Here is a 14,120-nt window from a genome sequence, read left to right on the forward strand (position 1 = left end):
GAGGGTCTGTTCCCGGTGCTGGACGCTAGGGAGGGAGACAGCAGGGGAGCGTGAGGCCCTCAGAACTGACCTCCTTTCTGGGCCACTTGGGGTGCGGCAGCATAGGAAGGATGCTGTCTGTCCCTCGCCCTCCTGCAGGGCCTGTGCTTTCTGGAGGCTGTGTGGATATCACTGGAAGACCCGCCTGCACTCCCAGGGCCTCCCTGTTGCCCAAAGCCAGCACCAAAACTGAAGTGCTTTCCCCACTGAGCAGTCAGTGCAGAGAGCAGAGACTGGGGTCAGATAGATCTGGGTTCTGGTTTCAGTCTGTCTTCCGGCTCCTTCCAGCCTTGTTGCTCGCCTGCCTGCCGTGGGATAAGCCTGCCTTGGACGTGATCCTGGGGCCTGCGCTGGTGTCTGCCGAGCCCATCGCACATGGTAGGGACCAGGAGCTTCAGGCCCCCTTCTCCCTGGGGGAGCAGGCTTCTGCGTGGCCTCCAAGCCTCCTTATCACACACTCCTCCACCGCCCTCCCATCTCAGCCTCACGCACAAAGCACAAACCAGGTTCCAAATCTCGTTTCCAGTTTTTAATGTTTTTCTTGTAAAACCAAAAATATAAAACTGGCAGGGGGATGGAAAACAAGTTCTGTACATTTTATATACACGAGGTCTGTGATTTCAAAACCGTGTTGGTGGTGGTGGCAGTGGAGGGAATGGATGACTCAGTCAAGGGCACGTCATGGTCATGGATTCCGTCGGGCACCTCTGAGTGCCTGGACTGGGCTGGGACCATCACTCCCCGGCCAGTGCTGGGCGGCTGCTGAAGACGTAGCACCCCATGTGCGTGGAGGGTGGGGACAGATGGTGGGCGGGCAGGCAGGTGTGGACGGAGCCTTCTTCAGGTGTCCGTGTAGATCGAGGGGATGTGACTCAGGCAGTGGTCGAAGGCCCCATTGGGGAAGAAGCTACAGTCTTCGGGGCCACCAGACACGACATCTTCAGAAGGCTGTGGCGGCAGCGCCGGGGGGCACGGGGCCTCGGCCAAGGCCTCGTAGCCTGTGGGGGGAGAGCGTGAGGACCAGACGCCTCAGGGCTGTGCTATAGGGTCTTTCTCTGGTTCCCAGCACCCACACTACCTGCCTAGGATCCCTTGTCCTCAGCAGGGCCTACTCTTTCAGGCAGGTGGTTGGGGAAGGAGCCTGGGAGAAGCCACCTAGGTCTTGCCTTCCAAAGGGCCCAGGGCGGCTGGGGAGACAGGCATGCTGGCTTGGCGTGATCCTTATTACCTGGTGCTGCCTATGGGGCAGAATCAGGAATGGGACATCATGGGTCTTCTCAAGGGGCTGGCCCCTCGTGGCCCCAACCCGCTCTCATACTTTCAGGTTCCCTTGCCCTGCCTGCCAGACCCAGAAACCCAGAGAAGGGTTTCTCACTGGGCATGTGCCAAGTGCTCCTCTTGTCTTACCTCACTGAGCTGCACAACAATCCTGCAAAGTGTGTTCTGAGCACCCCCATTTTACAGCTGAGGAAATGGGCTCAAAGAGGAAGGCCAGTTCTGCGGGGTCCTGGGGCATCTGCAAAGTGGGGGTGGCCCTACCTCATGGGGATGTCCCAAGGCTGACAGGGAAATGTGCGTGAAGCGCCCAGCACTGGGTTGGGCCTTGGGAGGTACTGAGGGAAGGGAGGTGTGCAGGTGGGGCTTACCTGTGGCAGGTAAATTTGCACTGAGGCTGTGGTAGCCATTGGGCCTCAGGGGGTTGAAACTGTGGGTGTCCCCCGTCAGTCCATCCCCACTGCCTGTTGGCTCAGCTGTCCGGTAGCAGTCACCATAGGGGAAGCAATTCTGGATGGAGTGGAAACTGCCCTGGTACCCTGCAGAGGGAGGTGGCAGGGGCTGTATTAACAGAGGGAGAAATGCCAGGGCAAGGAGGGGACTCTGCCTGCTGTACTGCTTGGCCTCTTATATTGTCCTGCCCAGGCATCACGGTGTGAAAGAGAGAAGAGAGCCCCGAGAGAAGCAGCCAGAAGTTGGGGCCCTTCCCCGGCTCTGGTCAGCAGGGGAGGGGGAGGGGCTTGGGGGTGGGCTCATGGGCTGTGCTTGTCTCCAAGCATTTGGGGCTGATGCGAGTACCTGAGGGAAGGGCTGCCAGTCCTCTCTCCCCTCCACTCAGAGCTAGCCAGTCACTCGGTCCCTCCAAGGAGCAGGCCTTTCCCAGCCCCCTCCCACCACTGCCCATGCTGTTCCCTCTTCGGGGAGAGCCCTTGATCGTATGGACCCTTCATCACCCCTCAGAACAAATTTCCTCCAGGAAGCTTCCCCAGACTAGGAGTGCCGGGTCCCCTGTCTCCAGGCTTCTCCAGGTGTGGCCTTCTGGGCCCGCCCTTATACTCTGACCACCGCCTGCCTGCCCCAGCTCAGTGTCGTTTGTCCAGCGCACCCCACATCAGCAGGCGGGTGGAGAGTGCCCCTCAAGGAGCTTACCTTGTGGGCTGGGCAGAGGTGGGGGCGGAGGGCTCTGGAAGGGCGGGTAGGGTGACTTGCTGGGGAGCGTGGGGAAAGACTGGCTCGCCGGAGAATGGCCCTGGGAGGATGGCGGGAGCGGCGGTGGCCCGAGCCCCTTCAGGGGGCTGACCATGGGCGGGAGGAGGCCGGGTCCCAACCTGGAGAGAACAGACAGAAGGGCTCGGGGGGTGAGGTGGGCGCCTGCGGCCTAGGTGCCGCTGCTTGCTCCCCTCCAGCGACGGCGAGCTCACAGCTGACCTGCTCTAAAGGACAACAGAAGTTGTATTTCGGATTATGTTCAAACTGGAAGTCAACTTTCAAATTCAGCAAGCTCTGGAGTGCAAGGGAATCAGTAAGGAAATGTTTCCCTCTGGTATTTAGGACGGACGATCAGCAAGGAACTTGGGGCAAGTTGCTTGGTGTCTTGGAGCCTGGTTTCCTTGCAGAGGTGCTGTGTTCTCCACCGACACCGGAAACTCTCCCAGCAATTCCCCGTCACCGCTGGAGCCCCGCTGGAGCCCCGAGGGGTATCCGCATAGCCAGTCTCTGGGCAGAGGCAGGTGTGGAGAGCCGCTGCTCGGGGCCGGTGTGTGGTGCCCGCCCAGCCTGGCAGCCACCCCCAGCTCTTCCCCAACTTCCTGGCGTTCCTTTCCCCGGGGAGCTCCTTCAGGGGAACCAGGTCTCCACCCTCTGGGTCCCCCACTGTTCAGCACTGGGCCGGGCACACAGCGAACGGCTAATAAACACTAACAAATGCTTTCAGAATCGCCCGCTACACAGCCCAGAGAACAGCCCTGCAGAATGAAGGAGCACCAGATCTGAAGGGGGGAAAACATGCATTTTTCAAAGTTTGTTTTTCCTGTCTCAAATCTGCCATAAATTCACATTTGCCACCTTCACAGCCAGTGAAATTAAACAGAACACGACTCTCCGTAGCAGACATGCCGGCGGAGGTTACGCCGCTCTACCTGAACTCTTTAAAAGGAAAAAAAGATCATCTGGAGCGCCTCCTCTGAGTCATGCAAATGATTCCTAAATCAAATATTTTTGCTTCAATTGGAACCTATAAAAATTAATATAAAACCTCACTGGCCTGGCACACTGAGGGCTTCATACCTCGCACAGGGCTGGGGTTAAAAAAAACCCACCCTATTCGGTGTCTTCTCTGAGCCAGGGTAAATAAATTTGGTCATGAAGTCAGGCCCTCTTAGCATATTTTTGAGTGAATCAGATAATTCTGTCAAGCTATTTAAACGTCCCAGCAAACCACAGGGGAGCCATGAGTGGCCTTCCCTGTTGACTTTGGCCAGGAGGGGAGGCTGAAGGCCTTCTCCCCGCCACCCCCCTTCTCAGAGGCTGAAAAAAGGAACCCATTCAAGCCGGGCCTGGGTCTGGTGTCAGGCTCGAGGGCCTTTCTCTCCTGCAGCCCGGAGGAGCCAGGGTGCCCCGCTGGTTGGGATGACAGCCCCAGTTCTCACAGGCAAGGGGGTGCTGGCCAGATGGGGGTCCCGTCTTGCTCTTGTCATCACTCTGCCGCTCGCCGCAGGAGTTCTTGATGGACACTTACGCAGGCGGCAGGCAGGTGGTGAATGAGGCACGCCGAGTGCACAGCCCTGAGCGGGGAAAGGCCTCTCTGTTTGTTTTCCTTTGGCAGGAAAGGTTTTTAGGCTGGTTGGGTGAGCAGGTGGCCTGAGCCAGTGGGTGAATGGGGGGCAAGGGACTAGTGTTCGGGGGCCCCTGTACCAGGTGACAAGCACAGTGTCAGGCAAGTGTGGCTGATCCTCACCACCTTCTAGAGGATGGTATTTTAATGCCCATTTTACAGAGGAGGAAAATGAGGCTCAGGATGGGTCCTCCATTTGCACCCCATCAGGATGCCTCTCCCTGGCTCTCTACTGACTCACAGACATCTTCTTCTTTCCCTGTTCCTGCCCACCCGGGGGCTCATCCCTGATGGTCTCCGCCCTCTGGCTTTCCTTGAGTCCTGTTTATTGAACATCACTAATGTCTGCCAGTGTTCCTCCTCCACCCCACTGGCCTTAGTTCAGACTGCCATCCTGAACCCCTCATTCGCTGCTACCCCTGGAAAACCAGCCCCACACTGTAGGCTGGGTGTGTTCTCATCCTTAAACTCAACATTATCATCACTCGGGATCCTTGGGCCAGAGTCCTGTCATGGGGCTTGTGACCTGGCCCCAGTGACCTTCTTCTGAGTTTGTCACCCTCCACAATGGTTCATGATTCCCAGAACTCACCAAGCTCTCACTACACCTGCTTTCACCCTGCACCTCCAGGAAGCCTGACAGCCCCAACCACTCCCCTGGGTTCTCCACAGCCCCCTCTGCCTCCCTTTCTCAGAGGACTGTCCCGTATGGTCACTCCCTGCGGGCTGTCCAACTCTCCGTCCTCAACGTGTTCCTGGGATCAACGATGGCCCCAGCACTGGAACCCAGTGTCCACACCAGGGACTCAGTAACTGGACATCGAATGAATAGATGAATGAATGGTGGGAGGAAATCAGTTAGGAGCTCTGGGTCACAAATCTGGTGATGAAGCCAGGATGGCTCCAGGCACAGGCAAGCCAAGGTCAAGGCTGCAGCCATGGTGAGGAAGGGCAGGGCAGGAAGGCTCTGGTATCAGGCCTTGGGGGACAAGTCTGATTAAGCTGCTGCTGGTGATAAGTGAAAGTGGCAGGGAGGGCAGGCAGTGGGGCTAAGAGGCCTCCCTCTGCCCATTTGCAAGGAAACAGATTTCAGCAGCATTAGGGGCCAGCAATTAGCACATTCACCATTCCCAGCCAATTAAGTGGCCACAATGAGAACCACATTGAACACAGGAAGAGGCCAGGGTTCCCTGCAGTGATGCTGCATAAGGGCTCCTGGGACAGCCCTGGCAGTCTAGGCAATGGTCACATCTGCGGTGGCCACAAGTGGGGGCCAGATCCAGGCCGGCATCTCTGGAGTGGGCAACGGGCAGTCTGTTCACCAAATTCAAGATGTGAGTTGAGGCAGAGCCCCAGAGTGTCCCGAGGAGGCCTGGGTGCAGCAGTCAAAAAGCAGGGGTCAAGGTGGTATAGCATCTCCCAGGGCCGTCCTTCGAGGAGCAGAGGGTGCAGAAAATGTGGTGTCAAGGAGCCAGGTCCAACACCACCCGCCTGGTAGGGTTACTCTGAGGAATCAATGAAATTGTGCACAGGACTGTTTGGTGCAGAGAGTGGTCAACTCGGTGTTTTCATTACCAGCAATGATTAAGCGCGCACAACACCTGCCTCCCTGCAGGTGCCCTCTGCTGTCCCCAGAGGACCACTGGCTTGCTGTACCTACCCCTCCCTGGTGCTGTCTGTTGTAGGCAGAGGTGACAGATGGTGGTGGGAACTGGTGGTGGCATCCAGTGGGTGGTGCCTGGATGGCACATCATGCGTGGGGGGCACGATGCCTGAGGCAAGCCCATTGTGGGGGGTGATGGAGCCAGGATACACACCTGCAGGGAAGCAAACAAGCATCACTGGGCCTCAGCCACTCCCTAGGCATGGCTGGGGGTGGCTCAGGAGCTGTGGGCCTGCTTATAGAGAGAAAGGCAAGAAGGGAAACCAAGGTTCTCTTAGCAGAAGGTCAGAGGCCTAAATGAGGGCATGATGTGCCCACTCTGCTCTGCTGACGCCCTGTCTGAAGAGCTGTGTGCAGGGCCGAGGTCTAACCAGGCAGCAGAGCTGGAGTGACAAGGGACTGTCAGAAGTATGGGCTTAACGGTGGTGATGGTGGGGCATGTGAGTGTGTGTGTATATTAGGACAGGGAGTTATGGAGCAGCTCTCTCATATCTCTGGAAAAGAAGAGGATTTGCTTTGGGTAGACTCAGCAGCAGATCAGGATCCGGAATGGAGAGAAGCTTGAAGTAGGCTATAGCTTAAGACTCAGCCATACTTCTTAACAGGCAAGAGTTATTGTTGGGTACCGGTGGCCTTTGGAGAAAATAAACCCCCAGAGATGTGCAAGCAGAGGCTGATATCCACTGTGAGGGTCCCAAAGAGAGGATGGCTATGCTAGCTACATATGGGCTGGCCTAGGAAATCTCTAAGAGGGCTGCCATGGATGGTTGTACAGTCTGTACTCTGCACAAGGGCCCTGAATGAGGGGAGATGCAGCTGTGCTCTAATCCCACGTTCTAGACCTAGACGATGCCAGCAGGGTCGTTATCGCCCTTTACTCCTTAGGGTCTTATTACCCTTGTTGAGAAGACAGGTGGGCTAATGAATCAACTGGTGGCACTAGGTCACAGTCAGCTGTTGCTCCAGGGCCAAACTGAGGTCAGTGTTTCCCAAATGCCTTCACCAAGGAACCTCACTTAGAGGAGAGAGTTAACTCCCTACTGTGAGACTGGAGCAAGGGGTGGGGTGGGGCCCAAAGCAAGGGCAGCATGTTTAACATTTCCTTTTGTATCTGAAAAAAAAACTGGAGTCAATTATGCATCCCCCTTCAATCTACCTATGTTTATTTCCATTTTAATAGAAATTGGCATGATTGCCCCTGAAGCCACTCCATTAAGTCGATGATTTGGGAGGACACTGAGACCAGGGGCCCATCCCCAGGGCCACACTGAGAAAGTATCCACCCGATCGATCGGAGTCCACTAGCTGGTACACTTTGAATACGACTCTGGTCTTCCTAGATCCAGATCCAATGCCCTTTGTTATCTCATGACCCACCTGAAAACACAAGATACTCCATCATGGTTGAAGTAAAGGGGGACATTTTATCTTCTCAGGTGGTTGGGGTTCTAAGGCTAACTCATTCCACATTGGCCCCTCTGGCCCAAATCTACAATTCAAGGAGCTACTACAAGGAATTGAGCAGGGCTGTGACAGAGAGGGAGTGTAGGGTCCATGTCTTAGGCAGCATGGCAGAGAGCAAAACAGGTGAAACTGTAGAGGTCAACAACAGGGAGCAGTGGGGACTGTGGTAAAGTGGAGAGAACGTGCCCATGAAAGGCCTTTGAAACTGTTAAAAAACTAAACATGGCTTATGAGATCAAAGATTTTATAACTCTGGCCTGGAGCTAGAGCCTCAGCTATTAGGCAAAATCCTACTTTTATAATAAATGTATATTATTAACAATAGTTACTGTTTTCTAACTCTGTTTATGGCTGTAAAGCACTATGGTCTACTAGCAGGTGATATGCTTGACAGGGGGTTGTCAAGAAGGGTGGGCAGGGGAAAGGTTAAATAGATTTAAAAAAGAGCATATCAGTCAAGTAGAACTGGGCCAGAAATCATGAAAATAATTTAAAAATACCCAGTGTATCATGCTTTTATATAATTATGCTTTTAAAATAATTCAGGGATCCTTGAAGAAATAACAATGGAATCTAGAAAATATTTTGAACTGTTCTATGTGCTGGATATTTCCAGCCCTGCGTCCCTCCACCCCTGCCCCCAGCATTTGCAGTGTTCCCCATGTTCTTCCGACAGACTGTTGCCTACTCAGATGGGACACCTCTCAGTGTTACTGGGTCACAGATATCTCTGTGCTGTGTCATTCTTCAACACCGCTTCATCTACTTCTCTGAATTTCACTTTGTCGAATTTTGACTTCTAGAAGGCGTTCCTCAAAAAGTTACTATTAAGAATATACTAGAGGTCAAACTCTCTCCACATTGTCTAGTTTTACCATCTCGACAACTGTCAGTAGAGGAGATGATCCCATTTTAACATGAAGACACTTGAGTCTTAAAGAACGTCAGTGATTTGTCCCAAATTATACAGTGGGCCATAAAGCAGGTCTGCCTCAAGTGATGCCAAGAGACAGTCCACTTGAAGTCAAGCCCAGGAAAAGGCACAGGGTTCTGACTCCGGCTCTGGCCCAGGCTTCCCTGTGGGCTGGCTATGACACCCAGGGCTCTGAACCAGATCCCCAGGGCCCTCTGCCTCTGGGCCGCATTCCTTACTCTTCCCTGTCTTGGGAACCCCTGCTCCCATGGGCAGTGCACCCATCCATCTGCTGTCACCTTCAACATGGTAAGGAAGTCACCAGAGGGGATTTCTGTGAATGGAGCCTGGCTCAATGCTGTTCCTGGCTTGTTCTGCTCACCACTCTCTCTAGAACCACCTTACCTGCCATCTTGAACCAATTTGGGAACGTGACAGCTATGAAGGCCTGGAATCCTGATAAATCCTGCTGCCTCTCCCACAGCTATGCTGACCTCATGCTTCTCACGTCCTTACTGCCCATCACGTCACCATGGGTCTGCATGTTACCCCACAGGAGGCCTGCCAGGTACATTCCCAAGGGTTTCCTAGGAAGAGAGCTGGACCTTACTGATGAGAGACAAGCTCGAGGGAGCTAGCTGTAGTCAGACAATGAAAGTTCGCCCTCACCAGCCCCTTTCTCGCCCTCAGCCCTCTGTTCTGGACTTATCTGTCCTAAAGCTCCCTGACTCCATCCGCTGCTTCCCCTGCTCTGGTCCTGTGCAGTCTCCCGAGGATGCACCTACACGGGAGACCTAGTGTGTCATCTAGGCATGCTGAACACTTGACAGAGAATGAGGACGAAGGAATCACCATATTGGGAAAACCAGCAGAAGTGGGGGCCACCAGGCAGGCCTCTCCCCAAAACATACCATTTCAGGCTATAAATCAGGGTCATCAATCATCAGCTGTGAGCTTAACCTCTGGCCCTAACATCTGTTCCTCACTGTGCCTCCGGCATCCGCTGGTGGTGCAGCCTGCAGGGGAAGCTGGTGGCCAGAGCTGGAGCCAGAGCTGGGGGAAGGAAGGGGAGCTTGGGCCGGATCCAGGACCCCTGGATTTGCCTGGCTGGTCATTCGCTCCTAGAGGTGCTAAGAGCAGCTGTAGGACAGGGACCAGCACAGGGCCTGGCACACAGTAGATGCTCAGTGTGGCATAGGCCTAGCATTAGTAGTGGGAATGCAGCATGCCAGCAGTCAGATGACCTGGGTTCAAGTCCTGCCTCTGCCATTTACTGACTGTGGAACCTCAGGCAAATAGTTACTTAACCTCCCAAGGCCTCAGTTTCCTCATCTGGAAAATAGTCTAAATCATGTGCTTTATGAGGCTGATGTTACGGGTTATGATATGCAACATACATATACAGTCTCTGGATCGGTTCCTGGCACATAATATATATCGGCAGCTGCATTATTAGGAGATGGATGAGTGGATAGTCACTCTTCTCATTCACCAAAGCAACAGGAATAATGATAAAATTATTGGTCACAGAGTTTGTGTAAGGATCACATCCGCCTGCACACTGGTTTTCAGCGCAGGTCTTAGGGAGAAACAGGCTGAAGGCTGGGAGGTCACCACTCACTCAGTGTCACAGACCAGGCCTAGGCAGGTGACATTACCTGATGCTCCCCAGTTTGTGATGTTGCCTCAATGGATTCTCTTTCTCAGCTGTAGGAGGGGCTCCTCACCCCACCCTCAGGGTGGATTGAATAAGATGATGACTATGACATGGCCTGCCCAAGCTGGTGCTCTGGACGGTGACTGCCGGCCCTGGTCCCTCTCTTGGGGACAAGCACTGTGCTGGTATCTGGGGTAACAGTCTGCTAACCTGGCTCAGCTACTGTTGAGTTCACCAGATGACCTTAGGTAAGTCTTGCCCAGGTCCGAGCTCTCCCAGGAGAAAAATGAAAGGGCCGTGGGACCTGGGTCCTTGGGCTACAAGGGCTAAGCAGTAACAGGCCTTATCCTGCTAGAAGTCTCAGAACCCTTCCCAACACAGAGCTCCACACGGTCATCACCACCATAGGAGATGGCACATTGGGTGCAACCTTCATCCCTGGCCTGGGCACCCCTGTAGTCCCTTCTGGCCCCGTGAGAAGCAGCCCTCCTCCATGGACCCATCCTAGTGGGGTACCCTTGCCCTCGCGGACCTGAGCCCTGCGCAGGTGGGCCCCGGGAAAGGATCAACCCCTTGGCTGTCTTGAGGCTGTTTGGTAAGTGCTCTGACACATTCTTACATCTGCTGCTACTTCAATAAGGAGGAGAAAGGATAGAAAATAAAAATGTTAAATATGGTTGGAGTAATTCAAGAAATCCCAGAGAGCGGGAAGAGCTTTCTGCTCTGATACGGTGGGAGGTTTCTTTGGGGAGAGTGGAGGGTTGGGTATTGCCAGCTGGATCCGAAGGTCACACTGCCCTTATCTGGCCGAGCATTCCTGCTGGCGCCTGGACATGCCCTGGGCCTGAAACTGCTGGGAGGAGCAGACAGCTGCCTCGGCTGGACCTGGGGCTCTGGGCACCCAGCTGGTGGGCCTGTAAGGTCCTAGCGGTTGTGTGTTTGTATGTGTGTATGGGGGTGGGGGGGTTGTCTCATCTCTGGAATTTAGTGATGAACTGGAAGTGATTACAGCCAAGTTGTCCATTCCTTCAGAGGCATCTTTCTTCTCTGAGGCAAGGATTTGTGGTAGGAATACACGGGGCTTCAGGTGGAGGTGACACCCGAATCCTAAGGCAGGTTCTGAAGGAAGCACGGGCGCTGCCTTGGTGAAGCCGGGGAGGAAGACTGCAAGGTGTCACAGTGGCTCAGAGACAAGAGAGCTCGTGGGGTGTTCTGAGGCTGTGTCCAATGTGCTAAGTTGGGGCAGGAGGCCACGAGGGTGTCCAGCCCCCGGGGGCCTCAGAGGTCAGGCTGAGAGGAGCTTGGGTTTCATCCATAGGCAGTGGGGAGCCACAGACTCCCACTGGACTGAAGGTGGGGAGCTAGGGCAGAGAGGCAATTAACTTCAGAGGAGTGGGTGCCCTTCATAAGTCATACCCATGTGGCCCCTGGTGGCTCACAAGGCACTGTTGTCTTCCTGAAGGGCTGGGTGGCACCAGTGGAAGGGCCCTGCCTCCCCTCATCCATACCTGGGAGTAGCTCCTGGCCCAGGGCGCGGCCACCCTTCCCGTCGCCAGCAGCCAGCTGTGTGGACGCATGGAGCTGCTGCAGGGCCAGACACTCGGTCAGGATGTCGGCCTCAGTATCAGGGCCCGTGTGCAGCTGGGGAGTAAGCAGAGGGAGAGGGGGTTCAGTGTTCGACCACCAGCAACCCTCACATAGGATGGGAAGGACAGTGGTCTCGGGGCGGAGACCCTTGACCTCCCTGAGCCAGAGTGTCCTCAGCTATAAAATGAAGCTAAATGTGTACATTGTGGTGGTGGTAGTTCAGATCTGAGAAGCAAAGGCCAAGAAGAGATTGAACATGTCAGATTTTTAATAGGGAGCATGTCTGTACGAGAGAAATAAGGAGACAGCCGGGTAGGCTGGAGAGGCTGGGAGAGCCATCCGAGTCACAAAGCTGACCATGAGGAAGGCCAGTGGCAGTGTCCTAGACTGGGAGTTTAGGGAGCTGGGAGTCCTGAGAAAGCCAAAGTCTCCTGCAGGTTGTGTGTGTGGGGGGGGTCCTGCCTGTCCTCTAGGAAGGGGGTCTCCTGTGGCATCCCTGGTGGGCCTGGCACACTCAGTCATGGACAGAGAGCTGCCAAGGGAGGTAGGGAAGACAGGGGATCAAAGAACAGCTGCCTCCCTCCCAGGTAGCTGGAGGGCTGCAAGGCATATGTCATCTCCCCCTTTCTGTGGAATGCCACAGAGGTGAGCCGGCGTGGTGGGAATAAATACTGCAGGGACTCAGGACCAGAGGCTCTAAGAGTGTGGCTGGATGGGCCCGCAGGGTCTTCCCGCTTCGGTTCCTCCTCCCTTCCCCCAAGGCTTTTTTTCTTCCTGGTACAAGGTACAGTGGGTATAGGGAAAGAAAGCCTGGGGTCAAATCCCACTTCACCTTTTCTTATTCCCTGTGTGATGCTGGAAAAATAACCTCTCTGGTCTCCCATTCCCACCTGTAAGAAGCAACAATAACCACCCACACGCCCCTCTGCTCTGGAGCAGCGATATGAAAGGGATGCATGTGCTTGGTGAATGCGCTGTGTGAAGGGCTGGCTGGCTCCATCTGGCTGAGTGCCACGCGGTCACATGGCATGTGATCCATAAATGGACTTGAGGTCACTGGCTACGAGCAAGCCTGGGCTGGGACAAGCACAGTGACCCAACCAAATCTTTGGATAACACTCAAAGGCAGACAAGCTGAACACCTCAGAAGTCTCCACCTCTCCAGAGGGCGCCAGGGAAGCGCAGGGTGGGACAGCAGGACAGCAGGCAATGGGGGGAGCATGCAGCCGGATAAGAAGGGCCCCTTCTCTCAAGGAAAACCCTAACCTTGATTATCAGAGCCCTGAAGATTGACAGGTCTATTCATCTTCCCCAGGACAAAACAGACCCAGAGAGTGGTCTTCCCCGTGTCACACAGCTGCTGAGTGGCAGCCCCGCAGGTTCTTCCAGCATCCCAGGCCAATGGGTCAGCACCCAGGCTTGGGGGAGGCCTGCCCAGGCTCCCGATGGGCTCTCAGCAACCTGACCCAGCAGCTGTTTTCCATGTAAATTAAGTTTCTGGCAAAAGAAGGCCAAGGCATGTTCTCGCAGACCACAATGTCGATGGGATTAGGAGCAGCAGGAGAGGAGAATTAAGGAAGAAAAGCATTTCTAATTCTCTCTGAAACACAGCAGGGCTGCCAAGGAGTTGTCATAATACAAGGGTCACTTTACCCAGAAAAGATACATCATCTCCGATGGCTCTTAATGAATGCTTATTGTTGGGAAGTTTGCAGATCTGCCGCCCCGGGTCCCTGGGGCTCAGCGCGAGCCAAGCACGGGGCCTGGGAAAACCAGGGCAGGATTCTGGTCCTCGGGCACCAGTCGGCTCAGGACAGCAGCCTCCAGCCTCGGAGCCTGGGCCCTTCCCTGTCCCAGCTCAGGCCCCTCACCCAGAGAGCGGAGGAGAGAGACTGCTCAGAGGAGAGAGGGTCTGAGAAGGGACCCTCCCCAGTTCTGTCACTTGGGAGCTGCGTGACTCTGGGCAGTCTGTGAACTCTCTCAGCCTCAGTTTCCACATCTCTAATGAGAATGAAAGTAGTGCCACTTCCTGGGGTGATAGTGAGGACTAAATGAGAGTCTGTGAAGCACCAGGCCTCCCCTTTAGGGGTGATTGCGGGGAGTTCGTGGAGCATCTTTGCCTCGTCCCTTCTCTGCTCTGTTCCTTCTAGTGACTCCCCGAGACTCCGATGAAGTCTGAAGTCTGGAGCCTGGTGTCCCCTCCCATGGTCTCTCCCACCAAGGCCTGCTTGCGCCTGCACCCCAATTTCTGTAAACCCCATCCTATGGGATGAAAGCAGTCAGCTTTTTCCAGGCTCTAAGCTTTTCTCTGCTGTATTCACTGCTGAATCTCCAGTGGATATGTCATAAATCCTGCTGAATGAATGAATGGGCTCTTCCCCCTCTGCTATGCCTGCATCCCCAGATTGAACCCTGGTGATTCTCTTCACCCCCGTGCCCTTCCTGCCACACAAGCAGTATCTCCGTGGTCCCAGCGGTTCTCTGGAGATGTGCTTTAAACATATTGTTCTGCAAATCTCTTCTTTCTTAGATCCGTCCTGGTGCAGTGACATCTGTCCTGCCCCCGACTGACATGGGGACCCCTGCCGCACCTCCTGCCCAGCTCAGCAGCTGCCTAGCCTCGCCCTTTCTTTCCCTTCCCACTCTGCCCCACGTCTGCCCCTGGTTCGCCCCTGCCACCACCAAGGCA

General features: G+C 54.9%; 1 protein-coding gene across 2 annotated transcripts in view; it reads right to left on the reverse strand.

Annotated features, from left to right (window-relative positions):
* Positions 1 to 879: 879 nt before the first annotated feature.
* The window catches only part of GLIS1 (GLIS family zinc finger 1), a gene marked incomplete at both ends in the record, with an annotated part of 199,478 nt that continues 186,237 nt past the window's right edge, over positions 880 to 14,120 (reverse strand). The window contains 5 exons of one of the 2 annotated variants that reach the window (XM_084241894.1): positions 880 to 1,037; positions 1,686 to 1,853; positions 2,464 to 2,642; positions 5,808 to 5,964; positions 11,353 to 11,485. In XM_084241894.1, the coding sequence (XP_084098020.1) occupies positions 880 to 1,037; positions 1,686 to 1,853; positions 2,464 to 2,642; positions 5,808 to 5,964; positions 11,353 to 11,485 (795 nt within the window). The remainder of the gene's footprint in view (positions 1,038 to 1,685; positions 1,854 to 2,463; positions 2,643 to 5,807; positions 5,965 to 11,352; positions 11,486 to 14,120) is intronic. The other variant, XM_084241895.1, reaches the window with a different exon arrangement.

The sequence above is a fragment of the Talpa europaea genome (genome assembly GCF_964194135.1).
Source record: "Talpa europaea genome assembly, chromosome: 9".
NCBI lineage: Eukaryota > Metazoa > Chordata > Mammalia > Eulipotyphla > Talpidae > Talpa > Talpa europaea.